The following is a 25,561-nucleotide window of genomic DNA, read 5'->3' as shown; positions in this document are numbered from 1 at the left end:
AAATTGTGAAACTTGTGTACTAAATAAATCTGTAAAAAATGAATCGGAAGTGTATTTGCTATTTATTTATTTTTTAATCTACAATTACCACTCTTAAGCAACAAAGCCATGACCAGAACCTTATATTGCACATAAAGGCAAACTTTACAGGAGAATGTATTTTTTTTTTTTTACACCTAGAGTTTGTCAAATGCACTTTAAAATATATTCAGTTTTATGCATTGTGATTTTTTCCCAGATGCAATAATTAATACGTAAATGACAGATTAAAACAATCTATGTACAAAATAAAAGTAAACCACAATATTTATGTTACATTATGTTTTTTACATAGTGTATTACATAGTGTAGTTAAGTTCAAGTGGCTTGTATAGAATAAGACTTTACAAAAACATATTTTTACTAGTCTGACAAGACAAAATAAAGAACTGCATCAAGTATAAACTAGCAAGCCATTACACTGTATTGCACTCATACTGTACATGATGTGTCGTTTAGCCATTGCATCTGTAGATATATACTGGAACCATACGTTTCTTCATCCCTCAATGCAACAGATCTGCAGCTGTACGGAAAGTTATGTGTCTCTGTGTTATTAAGCACGGTGCGTCAGCACGACCCAGCAGTAAGACCAGACCATCTGATGGGAATGATTTCTGTATAAAATACACAGATCAACTGCAATTCACCTTCTTAAGTACATGTTGAAATCATTCCCTGGCCGTCGAGTCCTGGCACCTTCAAAGGCTCTTCACAGAATGTTCTCAGGAAACCAGCCTTTTCATTGTGTAGTGTCTATGGAGACGCTCTTCTTCTCTTGTTAGGACTGTGAGCACTACAGGTGCTCAGTTCAGTGTACTGTGCCTGAACAAACAAGAAGAATTCAAGACATGAAAGGCTTGCAGACAAATGAGCAAACTGAGAAAAGACAGAGCATTTAGTCATCCAATTTCAGACACATCAAATGTTTTTAGGTGCACCGAATTTTCACCTTATTCAACTTCTTAAACCACTGCATTGCAAAGTCTGAGGTAAGTAAGAGAAGTTTTCATTATTGTGTCAAATATTAGTATGTAGAATAAAAGAACTTCAATTATTTTTTTCATGTGTGCAATCTCATTTTAAAATTGACAAAAAACTTGTATGCTGAACTTCAAATTATATTGGTATAACTGAGCAAATTAAACAGACAAAAAACTAAATTTAAATTTAATTGTATATCAATTTATCCAATAGACTCATTCATACAGAAAAAAATATTACATTACAGGATTTTATATATAAAAAAAAAAGCTGAAAAGTTTATAGACCATTCCGGAAACTTTACCTGACACTACAAAAATTAAATTAAATTAAACTCTGTGGTAATTACCATTTGGACATCTGAAGGCACTCTGGAGAGGAAATCCATCACCTCATTGTTTTCAATGGCATATGGATTGCGCAGTTTCTTTGTGAACTTATGTATTCCTAAAAAAATGAACATAATGTCAAGGAACTTCAGTATTGGTCTAGAATTTGCTTCGAGTTCAACATTTTTCTGATTTGAAAAAAGAAAAACATATTCCATTGTTAGAGAGTAACAGAGCTGTTGTCTTACCCCATAATAAAACAATGTAGCGTACTGGAATAAAGTAAGTGATCACCGTAGCCATGATGAGAACCACGAAGGCCAGATTAGACAAGAACGGCACTGACCAGTTGAATGTACTACGGAGAAAGAAAAAAAAGATGCTGCAGTTTTACAGTGAGTCATTGTCATCTTTCCATAAAGTTTATCCGTTCAAATCCTGTGCATCAGTGGGAATGTGCATGCATTCATTTGAAAACAACACATACTTCTTTATTCTTTCACCAAAGGATGCAATCTCCTCCAGAAGGTTCTGGACCATAATGACAATCTCCTGAACCATGTGAATTTTCTCCATCAGACCTTTCCTTTCAGATTCCTACAAGAAGAAACATTTCAAAAGACCAGGAACATGAGATGTCATGCTTATTTACTGGAATAAATGAATGCGAGTGATGTTCTGAATAGGAAAGAATTATACCTTTTCATCTTCATCTTCCTCTTCATTTAACTCCACGGTGTCCTGCAAAGGAAAGGCTTTATTTTTAAACATCATCTTAAAATGAAAGTTAACATAACATTAAAAAATTAAGGTCATTAAATTATATCTTGAGATAACAACACATATCATAAATATGCAGTCTTTGCTAATTCATGTCAGTATATCTCATTTAGTCAGTATCAAATCAATGAAACTAGATCCTTGCTCGGGTTCATATTCAGCAATCAAAGGCAACACAAGTTTTACTAAGATGTGCAGTTTATCCAAAATTCACCCACTAGGTCTCTGGTGGCTCTCTCAGAGGCGATCTGGAGATAGTTCCATACGAAGAAAAGGATCATGAACAGGGGCAGCATGTAGAAATCCCAGTACCACACTGTAACAACAAAGACCTGAAGGAAAACACGTGCAGGATTTAGGCTTCGTGGAGACTGAGTCTAATGAAGGGTGACATATGTGTCATGCAGTTGCATTATCCCAATGCTTCTCTTAACAGCTCAAGAATGTAGATGTGAGTAAAGTTACATGACTAACTATAAAAAGTTTCACTAGATTAAAAAAGGTACTTAAAAGTATTTGCCGTATTTTCCGGACGATAAGTCACACTTTTTTCACAGTTTGGCTATTTCCTGCGACTTATAGTCAGGTGCGACTTATTTATCAAAATTAATTTGACATGAACCGAGAGAAATGAACTAAGAGACATGAACCAATAGAAAACATTACCGTCTACAGCCACGAGAGGGCGCTCTATGCTGCTCAGTGCTCCTGTAGTCTACACTGAAGACAGAGCGCCCTCTCGTGGCTGTAGATGGTAATGTTTTCTCTTGGTTCTAAATAAATACGATTTATAGTCCAGTGCGACTTATATATGTTTTTTTCCTCATCATGACGTATTCTTGGACTGATGCGACTTATACTCAAAAAAAAAAAAAACGGTACATTTTGTACTGAACATAGTATTCTCTGAAACAGGCCCACCTTTTATGAACACTGTGCAAATACCAGATTGTTTGAATATAATAAAGCCACAGTATTGAGTTATTGCCGTTGGACACCATCTAGCACCATGAGTCTTATTTGTAAGGTAAGCTGCTATAAAAGTAACCCAGCATCTGTATAGCTTTCCAAATTAAATTAAACTTACTGACTTTGACTTACTGAATGAATGAATGAATGAATGAATGAATGAATGAATGAATGAAAAATGGGTCTCACCAGAAACGCTATGACGCTCCTCTGGACACTTTCCCACTGGAAACAGCTCTTGATGAACTGGTGAACGTGACACACGGCACGATAAATGTTCCTCACGCGAACAACATTTCTGGCAAGAACCTGTTGGTTCGGTAGTTCGATAGATAGTTAGTAGCTCCTACTTTTTCTAACAATTTTTTTTCTGTGTGGATGTTACCCAACTCAACGTCATACCTTCTTAGAAAACTTGGCATCGTCCTCCATAAACTTCTGTTCTCTCGGCGTGAAGGTCTTGATGCTTGCTTTGATCTGGCCGAGGCATTGAACAAACAAACTATTAAACAGCCAGTATCTCAGCATTTGAAATATTTTCGAATACTTTATACACACAATAATATACAGAACATCAGGTGCTGAAAATGCAGTATACAAAATAATGTATACACTATTTTCTTCTGTAGTGCTGCTTTATAGCTGAAATTAAATTTGTTTCATATCAACATGAACACTATTTTTTCTATTTGATATTTATATATGTACGTGAATGTGAAGCTGTTTATTGTATAACGTGCTATATAATGAAATGTGACTTGACTATTGTCATATTCTGCTTGGCTGATAATATTAAAGTATTGAATAAAAACATAATCTCTTAGTTGTCATCAGTCAAGACTCACAGAATTGTAAATGACTTCCAGCTCCAGTACTATGGCTCCTTTAGACAGTCCTCCCAAATTCTCTTTCTTTAGAGGACAAGCAACCTGCTGACCGTTACGTATCTGTTGAAATATAAAATATTAAACAAAATGCAAACATATTAATATATCAATTCCAATTCAATTAAGATGTCAATTTTCCGCACTTACTGAGAGTAAAGGAAGGGCCACCTTCCCCAAGAAATCTGGGGCTTTGTCTCCATCTTCATCAAACACGGTCACTTCCAGAACCTCATGAATGTCTTTTACTGGGCTGCTCATCAAGACAAATTAAATACATCTCGCTATTCATTTCAAATAAATACACAGTCCACATTGATCACTGTTCAAGAGTTTGGGGTTTGTATGATTTAAAAATTTTTTTTTAAAGAATTCTATTCTCTCACCAAGGCTGCATTTACTTACAGTAAGAACAGTAATATTTTTGAAAAATATTACATTTTAAAACAAATTGGTTTTCTATTTTAATACATTTTAAAATGTACTTTATTCATTTGATGATGAAGCTGAATTTTCAATCTTCTGTGTCACGTTATCCTTCAGAAATCATTCAAATATGCTGATTTGATGCTTAAGAAATATTATCATCATCATAGTAGACACACAAAAAAATTCTGGATATGACGATACATTTTTTTTCAAGATTCATTGATGCATATATAGTTCAAAAGAACAGTGTTTATTTAAATAAAAATTAAAATAAATAAATACATTTATTTCATTTTATAAACCATTACCTTTTAAATTATTTAAATTAAATTTTACATTAAACCATTCATTTTAAGAATTTTAAATAAACCAGTTTATTTTATAAATTATAAATGTCTTTACTGTGACCAACAACTTTCTTGGTATTGGTTAAAAAAAAAAAAAAGTATATTAATCTTACTGACCCTAAAGTTTTGAACAGTAGCCTACATTAATAAAGTTATGGTGATACTGACAATGTAAAGACTTTATTCCACTCAGGATTGAGGGTTTTGTAAATGGTGTGGGTCTGCAGCCGGTTGTTTCCCAATTCCAGGACACAAAATGGGTCACTCTTTCCTAAAAATATACAGAAGATCCAGTGAATGTGGTTGTTGATGCTCACTCCCATGCTCACGGCTAAAAAGTTTATTGTGTAATCAACAAATAACATCTAATACCGTTTAGATCAGCCGCCAAGAGGTCAGTGGCCTTGATCACTTTAACCTGAAGAAAACCAATATCTCTCAAGTCCTTCAACGAGTTCCTGAAACTCTGCCGAGATAAAAAAAAAAGGAGAGATCAGGACTTCATTTTGTTATTACTTAATACTGTTTTCTACACATTATTTTTTTTCTTTTTTATTCCATAATGTGCAGTTTGCACTCTGTAGCATGCATGAGGAAGCACTGTGGTGGAGTCATCAGTTTAACATACATATTTAACCAGCATATTGTCTCTCTCATGAGGCTCTTCCAGCGGAGGGGCGATGAGATCCGTGATGGAAGCTCCAGTGCAGGGAGTGGGAGTGACCAGGAACACCACCCTGCCTCGGCCCGGGACCAGCTCAGGTGTAAACAGTGTGGATTTATTAGATGGCAACCCAAACAAGTCGATCTCACACCTGTAATGTGCACAAAGACACACGAGGCCTTGAACACAAAACCAGCAAGACATCTTTACAAACAGGACATTCTTTCCCTGAGAAAGTCTTTTGAGTTAAATATTCCAGGTTTGATTCAGTTAAGCTCTATTGACAGCATTTGGGGCGTAGTATTGTTTACTATCATTTCAAACAAAACATAATTACAATGTACACAGGTTTACACAATCTGAACATTTACAAGCAAACATGTACCATATTTTTCGGACTATAAGTCGCACCTGAGTATAAGTCGCATCAGTCCAAAAATACGCCATGATGAGGAAAAAAACATATATAAGTCACACCGAACTATAAGTCGCATTTATTTAGAATCAAGAACCAAGAGAAAACATTACCGTCTCCAGCCACGAGAGGGTGCTCTATGTTTTCCGTGTAGGCTACAGGAGCGCCCTCTCGCGGCGGTAGACGGTAATGTTTTCTCTTGGTTCATTTCTCCTGGTTCATGTCAAATTAATTTTGATAAATAAGTCGCACCTGATTATAAGTTGCAGGACCAGCCAAACTATGAAAAAAAGTGTGACTTATAGTCCGGAAAATACAGTATTTGTGTTTCTGATAAACCTCATATTAATTACTAAAAATAGAATTTTTAAATATTTGATCTGTGAAATTCATGAAGTTTTGCTGTGGACCTACTTTTAAAAATGTCTAGAGATGGAAATATTTTTGAAAGAAGTCTCTTATGCTCACAACAAAGTAATATGTGACCCTGGACCACAAAACCAGTCATAAGATTAAATGTTTTGAGATTTAGATGTTTACAACATCTGAAAGCTGAATAAATAATCTTTCCATTGATGCATGGTTTAATTAGGATCGGACAATATTTGGCCGAGATACAACTATTTGAAAATCTGGAATAAAATAAAAAAATTAAGTTTTAATATATTTACAGTAGGAAATTTACAAAATATCTTCATGGAACATGATATTTACTTAATATCCTAATGGTTTTTGACATAAAATAAAAAATCTATAATTTTGACACATACAATGTATTTTTGGTTATTGCTACAAATATACCCCAGCGACTTAAAAAGAAACTGATTATTGTCAATGCTGAAAACAGTTGAAACCTTTGTTTTTTTTTTTTGATAAAGTTTAAAAGAACAGCATTTGTCTAATAAACATACCATAAACATTATTTATTTTCAGTTTATAAATAATGCATCCTTGTTGAAAAAAAACCACACACATATATATATATATATTACTGACCCATAAGTTTTTTTTGTAATTATTATTATCATTGCTGAAAACAATTGTGCTGCTTAACATTTCTGCGAAAAAACTATTTTCTGGATACTTTGACGATATTGAGTTCAAAAGAACAATGTTTATTTAAAACATGTTTTTTTGTAACTTTGCAAAAAGTCTTTGTCACTTTTGATCAATTTAATGAATCTTTGCTGAGTCAAACTAATAAATATCCTAGTATCCGTGCAATGTGTCTTTACTGGTTTTATTTGCTCATGGCAGGAGTTGAAATATTTGATACTGTATAACTTCGGAAAGTTTTACAGGGATTCTATAAAACTAGTCTCCTGCCACAAGGTAAAAAGTCTTCTAGTGATACTTTATTTTTAACACTTATTCATTTGCCGTTGCTTTCACTTCCAGCACCTTACTGTAAACTGAAATAAGATTCATTTTCAGAAGTAATTTATATTACGACAACTTCTGTAAATAAAACTTATGTTAGACATTCTCGAAGTCATTCAAAAAGCTCATAAACTCACTGTCCGTAACACTCCTCATTTCTCCGGCCCTCTTTTCCCATCACTTCGACCTCTAGAAGGCTGGACGCATCAGGGAACTGGAAGAAGTCAAATCTTTCTCTCCACTGTGTGTTGACCTTCTTCCCTTGACTCTGTGAAGATGAAGACAAACTTACAGCATTTGCTGCAGAAAAGCTGCAATGCTGCTGCTTTTTAATCTAATTAATCTAATTAATTCTAAAGTTTAAATTAAGTTAAGGACTTTATAACTACATCAGTGAAGAGATAAACAGGTCAACTTGATGCTTCAGTAAAAACCTTGCTTTTATATTTCTGATCTCCGAGTTTAAAGCGAACAAACACGTCCCCCTGTCCTTCCAGTGGTAAGCCCTGCCCCTCCACCAGAGTGATGGTAAATACGCCGGTCCAGAGTTGACTCTTCTTCATAGACTCCGTGAGACGTTTGTTATGTTCTGTTGAACTTCCCTGAGGATCAATAAGAATACTGCAATGTGATATCGAGAACTCTTATGTTAAGTTTCTGGATTATATTACAGTGGTACTCAACTATCTTTAGTGGGTTGCAGTTCTGTTCAGACAGCAGGGAAAGAAAAATAGTAAGTGCAAATAATAAAATGCATGATATATTCAAGCATAGTTACCCAGCTAAATAAGTTAAAGGGTTAGTTCACCCAAAAAATTAGCCCAGAAATGACTCACCTTGAAGTCATCCTAGTTGCATATGACTTTTTTCTTTCATAAGAGTTAATCAGAGTTATTTAAAAAATTGTCTTTCATCATTCAAGCTGTTTGATGCACTGCATTGGTCAATGAGAAGGTTAATAAAAAGTGTCTCACTCAGCTCCGGAGGATGAACAAAGGTCTTCTGTAGTGAATCGATGCGTTTTTTCAAAGAAAAATATCCTTATTCAAAACATAATAATCACTTTAATCTAGCTTGCGCTCACTGTTGTAAAACAGAAGCAGTTCTGGGGGAATGATGTATGAGGTCAGCGCTGTGCATGCACCGGTGAGTCTCATGAAAACCAATGTTTGTTAACAAGAGCAAAGGAAGCCAAGTTTCCTTACTTTAGCAAAGGAAAACAAGTCTCCTCTTGGCTTATATTGAAATCCTCCGACATTCTTATTTACAAATCCTCGTTTTGTGCTTCTAATTAGTGACCGCCGTTTTGCTTTGATCTCTCCGCTGAGTTTCTATGTGCATCACTTCTGAGTTTCGCATACACAAAGCTGACCTCCCCAAAGTCATTCCCCCGGAACTGCTTCTTTACAACTGTGAGCTCAAGCTAGATTAAAGTGATTATTATGTTTTGAATATGGATACATGTTTAAAAAAAATGCAACTATTCACTAAAGAAGGCCATTGTTCAACCCCCGGAGCCGTGTGGAGCGCTTTTTATTAAACTTCTCATGGACCGATACAGTTCAGCACCCCTTGAGTTCCATCAAACGACTTGAAAGATCAAAGACAATTTTTAAAATTACTCCAACTGAATTTGTCTGAAAGAATAAAGTCATTTAAACCTAGGATGACTTCAGGGTGAGTCATTTATGGTTTCTTTTTCATTTTTGGATGAACTAATCCTTTTTTGATGATATCAAAGGTCATGAATCCAATTATACTCTATAGTCACTTGGTAAAAGCAAGTCATTTTAGGCTGATGCCAGCACGGACAGTTTGTGAGTCATGGTATCATTCACAAAAAACATGAAAAACATTACGCAAGAAGCCATGACCCAGACTAATAATAATAATTAAAAGTTGCTTGCAATGAAAACAAACATGGTTTGTGCCAACCACAGTGTGCTTTCTGTGGTGAACTATTGGCTGCCAAGTGCAGGAAACCATCAAAATACAAAAACTTTTGGGTCAACATTTGAAGTGCAAAAAAAAAGTTGAGAACCACTGTTATATTGATTGTGAATTAGGTTAGTTTTGAATGTCATTGTGTTATTTGCATGCAGATCAACATACAGACTGGCCCCAGATGAAACAGCAGGATCATTGTTTTATGGATCATTTGCTTCGAATATATTGTTACAGGATAAATTCATGAATTAGACAGTTTAAATCTAATCCATCTCACCATGAGGCTCCTTTTTGTCCTTTGGGCCCATTTCTTCGCAATAGAAATAAATAATGTGAATACATAAGCAACAAACATTTAGTTAGTTGAGTTAGTTAGTTTGGACTAACCAACTCTTTAAACTCATAAAGTTGCTTACGTGTTTTTTTGTATTTACTGTCCCTCACAGATAAGCAGATATCAATGACTATGACACCCATGTCGTCCTCCAGGCTGTTGGGGTCGTCTAATGCAAGCACCATCTCGCTGTTCCTGAACAGACAGAACGAAAGCATCAGAAACCACACTTCTGGTTTGACCTTTATTACAAACATTTCAAATTGACATACATTTCAAGTTCCAGTTTGTTCAGCTCAACACCACAGGACCCCATGAAGTCATCCGTTGTCAGATCTCGATCATAAACCTGAACAATCAATGAATGGGAGTGTGTCATCTACCTATAGGTATCTCGGCGTGATGTGAAAGCTAATGCATGTATGCCACAGCAAAGTAAACTTGTACCTTGATGAAAAGTCTCTGGTCCAGGTTACGGATCGGGAAGGTGAAGGACTCATTCCAGACAGGGTTGAGATTCTTATACACCACTTTGCTTTTGTACAAGGTCTTCCCATCCAGCTTGAATTTCACATACGGATCACTTGTGCCTATGGAGAAAGCAGTTTTTTTACTGACCATCTGCGAATTTGCTTAAATATTTTGGTTACATATTATTTTAAGGTGTCTTTGTTACAATGTAATTAAAAATTTAAGTTCTATGTAATATTAATTAACTATATGTACTTACTATATGGTTAGGGTTAGGATTAGGGTTACTTGCATGTAATTATTCATAATTAATTGTTATTATAATAGTAAATACATGTGATGTGTAACAAGGACACCTTAAAATAAAGTGTCACCAATATTTCTTAGCTAGTCTCTGCATATTAGGGGCTCATTTCTATTTTCTAATATAGAAATAAAAGAAAATGTAATTCTCATAAGCAATGGCTTTAAAAAAAATCTCTACCACGAAGACTTCTCTACTGTAGTACTCTACTTTTTTTTTTTTTTTCATTTCATTCATCAAAGAAAATCATGCATCACGGCATCCACAAAAATATTCAGTAGCAAAACATTTTCCAGCATTGATAGTAATAAAAAATGTTTCTTGATCAGCAAATCAGCATACTAGAATGATTTCTGAAGGATCATGTGACACTGAAGACTGAAAATTCAGCTTTGCATCACAGGAAAAAATTCAATTTTAAAATATATTCAAATAGAAAACAGTTGTTTTAAATTGTAATAATATTCCACAATATTACTGTTTTACGGTATCAAATAAATGCAGCTTTGGTGAGCATAAGCAAGTCATATTTTAGATTTTTTAATAAAAAATGAACAATGGTTCTTAAAGAAAGAACCCTTTGCTTTAAAATATTACTAATATTTTAACAAACGTGCACCAAACTAGGTCAGTATAGTATAACAAGCAGGCCGTTTTGTTACATAACAAAACCATAAAACAGCAAATGACATCACAGAAAGGATCCCCATAGACCTACACGAGGAGAATACATTTTGACCTTTTGTGGCACAATAAGTTAGTTCAGCTTGAAATGTCAAAAGGAATAACCCCAAGGAAATATCAAAATGTATACTAAATAATAACTCAAAAATCATATAAAAATCTGTCTTCACGTTTGAAAACATGCATAAAAATAATGATTAAGACTCCTACACTCAATGTGCAAACAAAATATGATAAAACATTTTACTTGAATGTTAGATCACATGACATTTATGACCATCGACACTTAAGTTACTAATCAAAAACATGTCAAAAGCGTATAAACCAAAGATAGCAAACTTGGAAAATTTGTATCTAAACACGATTTTGAAACATTTGTCATTTCCAATATATTCATTTGTCACCGTCAAATAAACATGGTGTTCCTTCAGATAACATCTTTCATAACCTTTCAGTGAACTATTAAAACTTGCAAACAAGTGCAGTCCCTATCCTTTTCCCTTTGATTAGTTTAGCCATGTGTGTGGGTTTGCCTCTCACAAGGATGTGGTTGATACTTGAGTGCAACATCAGTGCATGAGACAAAACCAACCAGTTTCCGGAGAAGACTATCATTTTGAAAGAGAAAGAAAAGCTTCTGTTAGAGTCCACTGCTATAAAAATGGGCCTTTAACAATGTTGTAAAGGTGATACTAAAAAACCTGACCTTGCTAACTACAGCTTGGAAAATAACCCTGTTGCAGCAGTAGAGGGCAGCATGTAGTAAGTCTGGACAAGTCCTGTCTTCAGTTACTGCCTGGTTTGCCCCTTCAGCCACCACGCTTAAAGGGATAGCGCACCCAAAAAAAATGAAGATTCGGTCATCGGATGCTACATGCACTTTTACAAGTTGTTTGAACTGAAGTGTGTGTTGGCAGTGTGTGTACTCAACCACCCTATGATGATAAAAATCCACCCAGTGTTTTTATTTTGAAATCTCATTTATTCATATGTCTTTGAGACATCACACAGACAGGCCCCTCCCACAATAGTTTGATTGACAGTAGCGTTTCAGCACAGACTGGACTGGGGTCTTAACTTAGACCCGCCCTGAGTGAGCCGTCATCAGTCCGCCATTGTTTCCCTGCTGTAGACAAGAATGACTCCTAAGCGATTGAGGTGTTTTGATATTGGATGTAATAATGAACACAGCAGTCGTCATTTACTCCCGGCGTCTGAGACGCTGAAGACGCAGTGGATTACATTTGGTTTTGAAGGGACTGCGCCTCGATCTAACTAAATGTGACTACATTCACACAAATGATTCGCAATCCAGCTTCACCTAAAGTAAAGGATAAAGTAAATTGTCCCTAAAGAGTGGTGGAATAGAGGGGCGGGGTCAGCAGAGCTAATTAACATTTAAAGGAAAATACTACAAATCAGCTTGCTCTGAAAAGAGTTTTACACTTCCACTGAGAAATTTTAACCAAACTATGTTACAGACTTTTCATTAAGACCCTAATGAATCATATCAACTTACTCCTTTAAAGTTGTTGTAAAACCTGTATGAGTTTCATTCTTCAAAATAAGTTTTTTTGTGTGTTCAACAGACGAAAGAAACTCATACAGGTTTGAATGATGACAGAATTTTCCCTTTATTTGGTGAACTATCACTTTAAAAGCAACAAAATTCAAAAGCAACTCTAAATACTTGCTTAATTTATCAGTACCTGTTATAAATGTTTATTAAATCTGAAATCAAATTTTATTTATTACAGTGAGTGGAGTAATGGCTATAGGAAATTTAGCTTTGGATCACAGGAAGAAAAATTATTACAAGTAGTTTTAAACTGTAATAATAATAACACACCATATTATTGTTTTCATTGTATTTTTGATCAAATAAATTCTACCATGTTGAGCATAACAGACTTATTTCAAAAACACTGATGGCAAAACAAACCTTTGTACTGTAGTATATATTTGAATATCCTGTTTATTGATATCCATTACAAAAGTAAAATGAGTTGCAATCAGCAATTCACGTTGACTTGTGAACTCACGCTGCAATATGATATGTGCAAATATCATCTACAATAAAGGCATGTGTGCAAACACTGAATATAATATGCATATACTGACTGTAATGTCTCAAGCTGCTCTAATATATAATAGAAACACCTTTGAAAACACCCAATAAACAAAGAGGAAAAATGTCAGTAACAGAAGGATAATCTTTCCAACATTCTTTTTCTAAAGGAAAAACAATTAAGATTGGTGTCACCTTCTTGAGAAAACGTCACGAAGTTACAGCAAAATACACAGACTTATAAACAGGAAAAAAGACTGTTTAATGAGCCACGTAGCAATGACGCAATACAGACACAATAAAAAGCAGTAAATAAACTGGGGAAGAGGAAGTATGCCAATGCATATCCTAGTCTCCACCTGTCTGTGTTTTTCCATGTCTTAGACGAGTGCCTCATGTGCCAGTAAAGTCAATAGTGTGCTTTGAAGGTTAAACGTGTTTCTTGCATCTATGCAGGTGTGGCTGCAGACAGGATTGAATGTGCTGGGAGGAATGTTGAGGAAAGTATGAAAGTAATGCACACGTTCCGGTGTTAATGCAGTCAACCAGAGCAAAGCTGAGTGATTAAAGGGGTCACATGATGCAAGTTTTCCTTTCTCTTTGGAGTGTTACAAGCTGTTTGTGCATAGATAAGATCCCTAAAGTTGAAAAAAGTCTCAAACCCAAAGAGATATTCTTTTGTTTAGTCCACGCCCTCCTAAAATGCCTCATTTAAACACACCTCCAAATGTCACTGTGTGGGAAGATTAGCATAATGCCACCCAAATGTTCACGCAAAGAAAGAAGCCGTAACTTTGATTCTCGCTGTAGTATTGTTGGCGCCGCCCCCATGTTGTGATGAAGCTGTGTTTCGTTGTGAATGCGAAACGACTTTGTTTGGTCTTCCATAAGAGAACACAACTAGAAATCAGTGGTTAAGTTGTATTTACAAAACTGTTCCAGAACAGTTCAACCCAAATATTCAGATGTGTACAGCGCATTTTACAGAGGACTGTTTCCCGATCCTGGAAGAGTAGCCTACAATGCCGTCTGTGCACAAAGGCTGTTTCTATAAAGTGGGGCAATTCCAACTTTTCAAGGACAGTCTGGCGCTTCTGATTCACAGCCTGTAAGTACGTCTTCATATTTAAAGAATTTGCCACTGATGATTCAAACATGAGTTTTGAGCAGTGTAGAGTAGAGCTTGTTGTGTGTCATTGCTCCGATCACAAATGCAGACATGGTTTTATGTTTATGTTGTGCAATACAATACGAAATGCAACGTGTAAAATTACAATATAAGTCATTAAAATCAGTAATTATGTCCTCACTGGATGCAACAAATGCCTTGTTTGTAATGGGTTTTATTGGTTTTGTCTCGTCATGCTGGGAGACTGCATCACAGTATGTTAAGGTTTGTAACATTTCCGTCACACACTTGAGGTATTCAGCCAATCACAATGCACTGGATAACTGGCCAATCATTGTGCATCTCGATTTTCAGCCAGATGAGTTTTGTAAAAATCGACGCGTTTCAGAAGGCGGGGCATAGAGGAAAAATGTACAGCATGTAGAAAATAAGGTTTTTTTTTGTTTTGTTTTTTACTGTAAACCACATAAACACATTGCATTACACCAAATAAACCAAATAATGTTATTTTTAGCAATGTCATATGACCCCTTTAAAGAGTGATACAATTTATTTAAAGGCTAGTAACACATGATCAAAGCCAGTTGAAATGTTTGCTAGCATTCATAGTTTCATATTCTAATTTTTTATTCATATTTGATTCGTCTTATTCGTCTCTGAGTTTTTCTAAATCAGAGATATGCTACAATCTTCGTTCAAAAGACTACTTTGGCTTGGAATAAACTGAAAACATTCTAAAGCGTGTTTCCATCATTACATGGATTTAAGCAACTTTTAACAAGCTGTGTGTTTTTGGTGAATTGCTGTTGTGATCTTTGATTTGTGTTTTGTGTTATGATGTAAACTTGTATATATTATGTTATTTCTTTCTGCTTTCTTGGCCAGGTCACTCTTGCAAAAGAGATTTTAATCTCAATAAGTTCTTAAACTGGTTAAATAAAGAAATCAATGAATGAATTAATATAAATAAAGGTGAAGTGTGCTATTTAATCTCTATGCCACTACTGGTACTGAACAAAATTGCAAAAATAAAGATTAGAACAAAGTGCTTCCACCCTCTGTTCATTAGAAAGAATTAGTCAATTCCCTGCTAAATGGGTTATAATTAATAGTCCTGCCCTAAACCCCTGCTACTGGATAATTCGCTAGTGGACATGTTAGGTCGCTCAAACAAACGGAGCAGTGTTTTGAAAGCTTATTTACATTTGTCTCCACACAGTAAACTCAGGAAGGAAGTATTTTGATATTGGCAAAAACACACTATAATCATGCAGTGGATCACATTTTACTGGGCTGCGTTAACTCCCAGCGATGGGTACACCTTTAACAAATAAGCACTAATACAAAAACCACTGATTGTTATTAAAAATGGAGGATGTGTGTAGTGTTTCAGGGTGTATTGTGTTTATTCGCAGATATTTGACACTTACCACAGCGGTCTCGAATGACCAGTCCACGGCCCTCCTTCAGGCATATAGTGAGCAGATACGTTCTCTGAGCTTGCCTCTGATGCTCATTCACTCCAGCTGATTCTGTCTTCATGTCCAGAATCTGATTTACAAAATAAAACAAATTAGAGAACAATAACAGAAGCTTTTATACGGGTCATTTGGACATTATAACTGGGTAGTTGACTTGACATGTCGAGCAGTGACAGCAGTGTGACATGCTATAATTAAAACTATTTTTTTTTTTTTAAATTTGTCAGTTGTGAACTCATAAAAACCTAAAAGTAGTGAAAAAATCTAGAAGTGTTGGCCAGTTACATCATAACACACGCACTTTCTTTTTCAGTCCCTCCAGAAAAACGCAGATTATTTTTGTGATTGTTGCGGGCAAAAATCCTTGATTTTGTGGCAGGTTTTCTTAAAAAATGCGATGGAATATGCGGGATCAATGCTTCTGCCACCTTTGATCAATTTAATTTATCCTTGTTAAAGTATCTACTTCTTAAAAAAAAAAAAGAACATTTGCAAAGTAGCGTACACTGATTGCATACCAAACTGCATTATTAGTTTCATATTACATTTTTGATGCATGCTGATAGCATGGCTTTCATAAAACAGTACAGCAGCATTTCCTTTACACAGAACAACAACATGCAACAGCAACTATTAATTTGCAACCTCAAATGCACTGCTATTTCCTTTAGGATGTACAAGTTTTGTGTTGTAAGTATTTGTTAACTTGCCAAATAAAAAGTACTAGTATTAGGGAGCACCATGAACTACCATGGTAAAATGCTGTTTTATTTAACTTTCCCATGTTCAGTAAGCAAACCTTGAGCCTTCTATGTAAGCTTTGGAAAAGAACACCATTGGGGCATTTAAAGTACAACATCCGCTGAATGCAACACAACAAAATAACACAAACATGCACAAAGCAAACATGTGAATACTTACATTATTGTGCTCGTTGTCATGTATGGAGAACATATCTGAATCATTTCGGTTGAAATGCGGCTTCTGTTTCCCAAACACAAACAATGGTGTAAAGAGATTTCCTCATTTATCCAAAGTCGGTCTCTAGTATTCAAAAACTCTTTTATTTTGTCTTGGCGACTCCTGATTCAATGTCACATATTTCTAGAATAACACTGAAGATCATCTTTCTTAATATCTTTATTAAAAATTCCTTAACCCCAGAGAGAGAATGAATGCTAAGCCACATTAACAAAGAACTTGTGGAATTAAAGTTTCCACTGCTAGGAAACATTAGTTACTTAGGTATAATACACCTGTAAATGAGCTTACTCTAAAATCATTTCAAAGATCATGTTCTTTTAAAAACAAAGCAAAGTTTAGGGTTTTCCTTGCTTACTGAAAAATTGTTCAACATCAGGTGATTCAGTGTTTAAAATATTGCAAACTGAATCACCTTGAAAAATGAGTAGCTGACTCACCTGTAAAAGCAAATATTCTCGCATGCTACCCAGCATCAAAAACACTATGATACCTCTACTATGTGAAAGATGACCAATGCAACAGAATTGCATAACTAACAAAGCATCTACCTCCACCTGACCACGAGAGATCTCCGCTTGTGTGTTTATTTTTGGTGCCATACAAACAGGTAGCATGACACTTCCCGGCTGGTCATTTGCATATTAAACAAATGGAGAACCACCAGTCCGCTCTAAATGAGTGATACCACATTCTTGGGCTTTGAAATTACATGGCACGTTCCTGCAGTGATCAATCTCTCATGTTCAGAGGAAGTGCATTACACAATAGTGTGGCGCTTTGCAGGCGAGTAGGCAAAACAGAACAAGGTGAAAAAATTTCCCTTGTCTAACCTAAAATATGTTCCATTTAAATTAGAATACTAATAGCATGCCAATGCAGTGAAAGCTACCAGAAAAGCATGCAACTGCAATCCATTCCAAAAAAAAACTTTAGTTTTCTTAGTGACCTTTATGAAACATGCAGTTAATAAAAATGAAATGAACATAAGGAAGTACTAAGTTCACCTAAAGCATCAAATGCAAACTGGTTCGTGTAACACAATCTTGCTAGATGGTGCCCATAAAAAGGGAGAGTTGCAGAAAACTTCCTCCCTCCCTTGATGATTAACCCAACCGAAAGATCTTGATCCCTGGCACGTTTTACCTCAGCCAAGCTCTCTGATGAAGGAAGCTGCGTGTCCCTCAAACGCAGCACCTGATCCATCTCATCTGTGGACTTGGAGAAGTTGTATTCACATGGGGCATCAGTGACTGACTCCTGCGACAGCCAGCCGGTCGAGTCTAGTGAATCAGAGAGGCTGGGGCTGCCCTCTTTGTTTCGCAGAGTAAAGCTGAAGGGGGAGTCTGGGCTACTGTTGCAGCCAGGGGATGTTCCGAGGTCAGCTGGCTGTTGGTGGGTGGGGCTTTTTAGGGAGGACATCCGACTCCTCTGCAGGACGTCCATGACAGATGTGCTCATCCGCTGGTCCAACAAACGCTCTTCGCTCACCTCTGGCTTGTCGGGGCTTTTGTCGCTGCCAACCCGCGAGTAACGAAAGTGTTTGGCTCTTTGGCGCAAACTGTCCACCACAGACTTTTTGTCCTCCATGAGAAGGGTGTTGGATTGTGTGAATTTCACTAGTTGGTCGTAAAGGCCTCTCTCTCACACACTAGAGCTGGCTTGTGACCAAGACCTGTAAGGACAATACGAGAACGTACATTAAACACAAACTTGTTGCAATGGCATGATTAAAGTGGGCATCTGCATTTGCAAATCCAGCTTAAAGTCAACACAAAAAACTATTTTCATAGCACGTGTTCCTAGTCTTACAATGGCAGTAAAAGTGGAGGAGATTGATCAATCACAGATAAATGAACAAGAGAACTGGTATTAGTGGGAGTAGGAATGAAAGCTTTTATGATACCATTTAATTTGCACTTTAGTGGCAAACCATACTGCATAGTTCCGATCTCAAGCCATTTGCGTGCTAGCTTTGCTGGTCTAATTACTATTAAGGTGTAGCAGCTGTATTCATTCAAGTGGCTTAAGCTGTGTATTCAAGAGGAGTCGTTTCACTGGCATGAAAGTATCACCCCCCCCCCCCCCAAAAAAAAATTACTTTTTCACCTTGAGAAGCCACTTGCAGCTGACCACAGGCACCCATAAATCAGGCAACCAACTCGACCTAATCTTTCTTTATACGCATGTGCATCACAGATAACATCTTGGTCAAATTCTTGCATGTCTAAAATCATTTCCTTCCTCTGCACCACCAACCCATCTGCTAGTTTCATTTAGATGAACCCTAAGGTTTCAATTGATGACAATTTTGCTAATTACTTCACAAACAAAACCACACCCATCAGAAGTCAGAAGTCAGTTGTCAGAAGTCAGTTCTCGGCTCCACTCACCCAGGAACTCACATCGAACACTCACACAGCTGAGCTGACCATCTTCTCTCCTTACAGAAGATAAAGAGGAGAGCGAACCACGCTAGCACCTGTCCTCAAGACTCGTTCCCCTCACATCTCCCTTACAAGCGATTTCCCCTGCACTTCTGCCTTCACACTTCACACACATCATCAACATCATCATCATCATTTTTCCAACTGCATTCAAGCAGGCTCGGGTAACCCCACTGCTTAAAAACCTACACTAGACAAAATCACGTTTTCAACCAAGTGTCTTACTTACATCTTATCGTACATCACTTGTTGTATTCCCCAAATGGATTCCCCTTTGGATAAAAGCACCTGCCAAGTAAAAAACTAACAGGTTTACATGCACTGGCTTGCTAGTATTAACAGGTTAAGTCAACTGAATATGAAAAGATGCTTGCTTTCACCTGAGGAAAAATGGTTGCGTCAGATGACCTTAAACACTGTTAATATCAGCAGACTGTCATGTCAATAAACCCTGTTTAAACTGACACGTGTCGATGTGCATGTTCATTTATGTAACTTATTCAACCATTTAAACCAAACATTTTCTACACTTTCATACAAATTGATTTTAAATTAGTTTAATTGTGTTAGTCTTAGATCCTGTAACTCTTTACCATTGCTTATGAGTTTTAATCCCCATCTGAACAACTTTTCTTTTACTAGTTCCTTTAAAATGCTCCTGTGGTTGACCAATATATATATTTTTAAAAGTACAAACATTTCATGTGGTCTTTCAGTTCATACAAACATACAGGATTTCATTAAAGCTGCATGCCTTATCAATATAAAGTATTTTTAGACAGGTTATTATATATCTAACTTTCCAAAATTATTTAATCTACGCAAATTTTAAATAAATAACAAAAACAAAATGCCTGAGGTTTTTAATTTTTTTATGTTGCTGACAGAAAATTGCCTAAAAAAGATGCTATGCAGGATATGACATCTGTGTTTTAGAGTATTATCATTTCACAAAACCCAATAAAGATTTATTTGTATTTATAAATTGTACCTTATATTAGTGTTTGGTGATCTAAAGTGCAGAACAGTATTACTTAAACACATATACACACTCACATATATACAGTAATATACAAAAATATTGTAAATATCTTCTTGAGATCCAATTATGATTTGCAAGAGGCTCCAGGAAACATCTTCTTAAATAATGTGCAAGATATGTTAATCATCTATAAGTGATCAAACATTTGCCATGCTTACATACTGATTTTTTTTCTCAGTTACTTTCTCAGTTGAGCAGAGACGATCAATCAAGAACATATGTTAGACTTCGATAAATCTGCATTATGATTCACAGTCCACAGTGTCATATAGGCCTAAGCCCTGATTTCTCCTCTGAAGTCTTTTTTCATCTGTTTAAAACAGGCCTAACATGTTGTGGCTGTAATTCAAGCCTCGGTCATTGTGTGGAAGCATAATTTGACATTACAGGTACACATCAAGGGTTTTATTCACACATCAGTGAAAATGGAGAAGAGACCCACGTGTTTACTAAGGCAAGCGTCACTATTATTATTGCTCATACGGTTAGGCATTTAAACAAACCTGCCCCAAGGAAGTATTAAACTGAATGATGCAAATGATGAGTGACTGATCTGCTATTATGCTTCAAAGTCACCCGCGTCACAATTGTTGACAGAAAGAAGTTGGGAGGGGCTTTCTTGACTTGGGTTTTTAAGCGAGCACACACAACACCCTATAACCACTTACAGTAGCAAAGCTTGTAGTCCAGGAAGAGAAAAAAATTATAATAATACCATACCAGAATATTTCAAATGCACAAACACTTGGGAACTAGAAAGTATAACATTTTGAAAACTAATCCTTTAATCTGCACTTATTATTAAAGTTCCTACTTATGGAGTAATGCCATACATGTAGTGAAGAGATATATATAAAATATTTTTAAAATGCAAAAGCTGCATAATCCTTTTATGGATTTAAATACCGTGAACATGAACCTGTGGTTTAAAGTTTCAGGATATCATGCTTACATGACAAATTTGAAATATACTACAAATCTTACTCAAAAACTAAAGTTGTCTGTGATGCATCTCCAAATACAGTCTGATATAGTGGATTACAGCCAACTAACCATTTTGAGGAAATTGCAGGGTAAATATTACCTATATATATATAAAAATCAATATTTAACCACAATAGTGGTTTTTGAGGAACCACAGATAATTCTTGATCAGTGTCGAAATTACTTATCACACTAAATAGTTTGATTAAGATGAACAATAAGATTGAAGACTTGCACAATTAATTATTTGAGACGACACTTGGAGGAACTCACATAAAACCATTAAAATAACTTGAGGAACTATAACTAAATGTCATAATAACTGCAATATTTTCCAATCAAATTTCAGAAAAAAATACCCCAAATTGCATCACATTTCATAAACACTTTCACTTTGCAGTTAGCGATAACATAACATCATAAACAAATCTCTCTGTACAAATGCTAATTCTAAGAAATCAGTGTTCAAAAATCCTAAATGTTACATAACATTGAAAACCTTTCAAATGGCAACCAATAAAAGAAGATCTGTTGGTGGAGCACAACAGACACACCAACATCAAGAAAATTAGGCATGAGATACAACCACTTACTCAAACTGCATTTAATCATTAACTTTTAAGCAAATAAGCTGGTCGTAAAAGTTGGGTTTGAGCTAACCGTTAATGTGATGCGGTCCAAATGGCATCCAAGCGGCTCTTATAATGCTTCAAACACACTTCCTCTGTCTGTTCGGTCCAATATTATCACTTCATTTACTTACAGTCTTACATACAGTCAGGCTCTGTCCCAGCTGTGAGTGAGTCTCAAGACAAATGCAGCTGTCAGAGCAATGCCATATGATATTTACAATCCATCTGCATACCTGAGTTTGTTCAGTTTCCTCCATGCATGGTTGCTATGTTAAGACACTAATGATAATATAAAGTGAAAGAATTTCTTCTGAATTCAGGCCAAAAGGATCAACCGGTGTGCGTTTTCAAATATAGTACAGGATGTGTCTGGTTCCCACACATTCTGACCAATTATTTTTCATGTGAAACCTGTTCTAATGCTCTGTTAAAAGAAGGTAATGTATAAGATAATTCCAAGCAAAAGAATTTAGTTTTTAGCTCACAAAGGAACATATCATCACTATTATCTTTTCCTACTGAACACAAAATAACACACTGTTCCTCCCACAACACAAACAATGAAACAACATTCCCTTCCACTAAGAAATATCTAACACTGTCTGCAAAGTGACAAAGAAGGACCTATTACTGTCTGCAAAGTGACAACTAAAAATGTGAAAAATGCAGCAGTTATGAATCAGTTAACTTGAAGCACATGCATTATGATTAATTATTTATGACAGTATTTGTCGCAGCATTTAGCTACAATTAGAGAGGCGTCTTAACAAAACATGGTAAAGAAAAATGGCAAGACGCATTGCAAATATCACAAAAATGTATTAAAAGCACGGCATGCACATTTACTTGTGGGACAGGTAGATGATTCAACGCTGAAACATTTCGTGTTCATTTATTTGAATATATAGACATTCATTTGAATAAATCACTTGTATCAGGAGTATTCATACCTGGGCTCAGGGTTTAATCCATTTCCTTTAAACCAAAGAGAAAACATCCCATGTGTTCACAGCAGTGCTTTCACGAACTTCCTATTCTAGTTACATGAGCCAGACTTGAGATGAGCGACAGAACGTCTCCGGTTACTATCGTAACCTCGGTTCCCTGAGAGGCGGGAACGAGACATTACGTCAGCTAAGACGTATATGGGAACTCTTCCCTTCTCCACTTTCACTGAAATCTTATTGGCTAACGCCAGCTGGGGACAGCTGGCCAATTGACGCGAAGCATGCAAATACTGGCGGGTAAGCGTGCAGTATAAAATGCATGGGCGCGAAAATTACGTCAGAATCACGACTGAACGCTAGCACAGCTGATCAAACGGCGACCACGGCGGCTAACGTAATGTCTCGTTCCCGCCTCTCAGGGAACCGAGGTTACGATAGTAACCGGAGACGTTCCCTCTCGAGGCGGTAACTCAACATTACGTCAGCTAAGACGTATATGGGAACTGTATAAAATCCCGCCGTGAGAGCAGTGAAGATAAGCCCTGAACGGAGTCAATCACCCTCACACAAGCAGTACAGTTCTAGCCAATGGCCGTGTCGCTAAGAGTGCTTGCATCTGATAGGCGGAACTAGGCCAATGAGACATCTGCTCCGACCCTAACAAAATATGCATAACTTCAAGCAATATATCGAAATCTGCACTAACCAGGGCAGACACAAAGCAATAAGCACTCAAGCATGAGAGTTAAACAGAGTCGACGGCGTTTGCGGTGACTGCTGCATAAACCATTTAAACCATAACACAGAGTTAGCAGCCATGGTAACTACTGTATAGCTGGTTATAACAGCTTTAATGAATAAAACTTAACTCACCGAAAAACATGTGACGCTACAGAGGGTACATCCAGCTTGTAAAACCTGGCGATTGTGTTCTGGGAAGACCAGCCAGCAGCAAAACATAAATACTGGACAGACATACCTCTAGACCAGGCCCATCAGGAAGCATTTATAATGTCCTCGCAGAATGAGCTCTGATGTTGAGGGGGTAATCCTTCCCCTGGCATTTGATAGCGTCCACGATCCAGTGAGAAAGTCTCTGTTTAGAAACAGCACGTCCCTTATTACATCCACCAAGCACACGAACAGCTGGTCCGACTGACGAAAGGCGGCCGAGCAATTCATATACATCCGTAAAACCCTAACAGGGTCCCGGCGCTCTGAGTATCAGCGTCGCGCGAGGCTGACGGCTCAACAGATAAGGCGGGCAGGGAAACAAAACGGTGTATTGAGTGACTTCGAAACGAAACCCGGTCTCGGCCGGAGAGTGACATTACAGTCGCCAGGCCCGAAACCAATGCAATATCGTTCACCAAACACTCACGAAATTCTCCAAGGCACTTCGCTGAGTCTTCAGGGAAGCTCCTTAACCGCAATCGAAGCTAATGGCTCGAACGGTAATAAGAGATAGAGCCCTCAAAACTAGAGCGAAATCCCACGGCGGCACGGAGGGCGGCCATGAAGTACACAATCTACTTGCTCCCCTGAGAAAACTGAATACCAGAGCGTGCTTACCGATCGTTTACCCGTAACCGGGGAACGAAAGCGGCAATAGCGGTCACATACACCTTCAGCGTGGATGGTTTCAAACTCCCGCTATCCAACTGTGTTGTAGAAAGCGCAAAACATCCGACACGGAACAGGTCCCCGGGTCAATATAAATGTTCTCGCACCATTTTGTGAAAACTCACCACTTCTGCGCGTAGCAGCGAATGTTTGATGATGCTCGCGTCTCAGTAAGTGTGTTTAGCACTCGTCAGTGCAGAGTGTCCCGCTCATTAGGGTCCCCGCAGCGGCCACACATGAAGGTTCCACAGCTCGGGGCTGGGGTGCTATATTGTGCCATTCGCCTGAAACAGCAGGTCCTGCTTGAGGGGGATTCGCCATGGGGGAGCCATCAGTAACTCTCTCAGGTCCGCGAACCAGGGCTGATTCGGCCAGTTCGGGGCCACGAGTATAACTGATGCTTTCTCCTCCCTGATTTTGCACAACACAGGCAGAATCTTCACAGGAGGGAACGTGTAAGCCTGGCTTCCGGCCAGCGCGATGTCAGAGCATCTCCCAGCAGGGGGGAGTGAGATAGCAAACGTGTTCTCGCTCGTGGCAAACAATCCACTTCCTCCCTCCCAAATCATTAGATCTGATCTTGGGTGAAGCCAACATCTCCTTAAGGAATCCCGTTCCTCAAAAGCATGCTCACTCCACGGTTCAAAGTACCGGGGATGTGCGACGCTCCTATGGAGATTAAGTGTCGGTCCGCCCACAACAGGAAACTCGCTGCCTGTTTGAATAGAGCTCTGGAGCGCACGCCGCCCTGGCGATTTATGTACGAGACCACAGACGTGTTGTCGGTTTGAATCAGTACATGTTTCCGCTCCAATTTCGACCAAAAGGCTTGCAGGGATATTAGGACACCGCTTCCATTATTCCAAACGGTTTTGTGTCACCTTCTCTGTGACTCCGACCACAGGCCCAGACGGACTGCTCCCCGGCCTAGATCGCGTTCGTAGAGAAAAGAACTCCTGGGCTGAACATATCCGGGCTGTTCCACGGTCTCAGAGTGCTGACGCAACTGTGAATGACCGTAAGTGCTTGTGGACCGAAGACCACGCCCTCGGCGGAACTCGAGTTACAGCCAAAACTGTAGCGGCCGCAATGTAGCAGACCCAGATGGCACACTGAAGAAGCCGCCGCCATCAGTCCCAGAAGCCTCTGAAATTCCCTCAGTGCAAACGACCTGCCCAGTCAGAAACAGCGCAGAGTCGATGAAATGCTCTAGAGAGAGATGGGCTCGCATCGCCATCGAGTCCAAACATATTCCCAGATATGTTAC

General features: G+C 37.5%; 1 protein-coding gene across 1 annotated transcript; it reads right to left on the bottom strand.

Moving 5' to 3' along the window:
* Positions 1 to 52: 52 nt before the first annotated feature.
* On the bottom strand, positions 53 to 22,806 carry LOC113051992 (multiple C2 and transmembrane domain-containing protein 2). The gene is made up of 23 exons (XM_026216211.1): positions 22,675 to 22,806; positions 17,766 to 18,294; positions 16,560 to 16,622; positions 15,588 to 15,708; positions 9,949 to 10,091; positions 9,774 to 9,850; positions 9,584 to 9,696; positions 9,445 to 9,479; positions 7,655 to 7,822; positions 7,358 to 7,488; positions 5,390 to 5,576; positions 5,134 to 5,227; positions 4,930 to 5,032; positions 4,136 to 4,238; positions 3,947 to 4,048; positions 3,504 to 3,578; positions 3,291 to 3,410; positions 2,351 to 2,464; positions 2,052 to 2,093; positions 1,840 to 1,949; positions 1,601 to 1,710; positions 1,373 to 1,470; positions 53 to 864 (listed from the first exon to the last, which is right to left on the bottom strand). The coding sequence occupies exons 2-23, from the start codon at positions 18,207 to 18,209 to the stop codon at positions 796 to 798; spliced, it is 2,622 nt and encodes an 873-aa protein (XP_026071996.1). The 5' UTR covers positions 18,210 to 18,294; positions 22,675 to 22,806; the 3' UTR covers positions 53 to 795.
* Between the last annotated feature and the right edge of the window lie 2,755 nt (positions 22,807 to 25,561).

Source organism: Carassius auratus, chromosome 32, assembly GCF_003368295.1.
Source record: "Carassius auratus strain Wakin chromosome 32, ASM336829v1, whole genome shotgun sequence".
Taxonomy (NCBI): Eukaryota; Metazoa; Chordata; class Actinopteri; order Cypriniformes; family Cyprinidae; genus Carassius; species Carassius auratus.
Note: the sequence above shows the minus strand (reverse complement) of the source record. Positions and strands in the feature narration are given on the sequence as shown.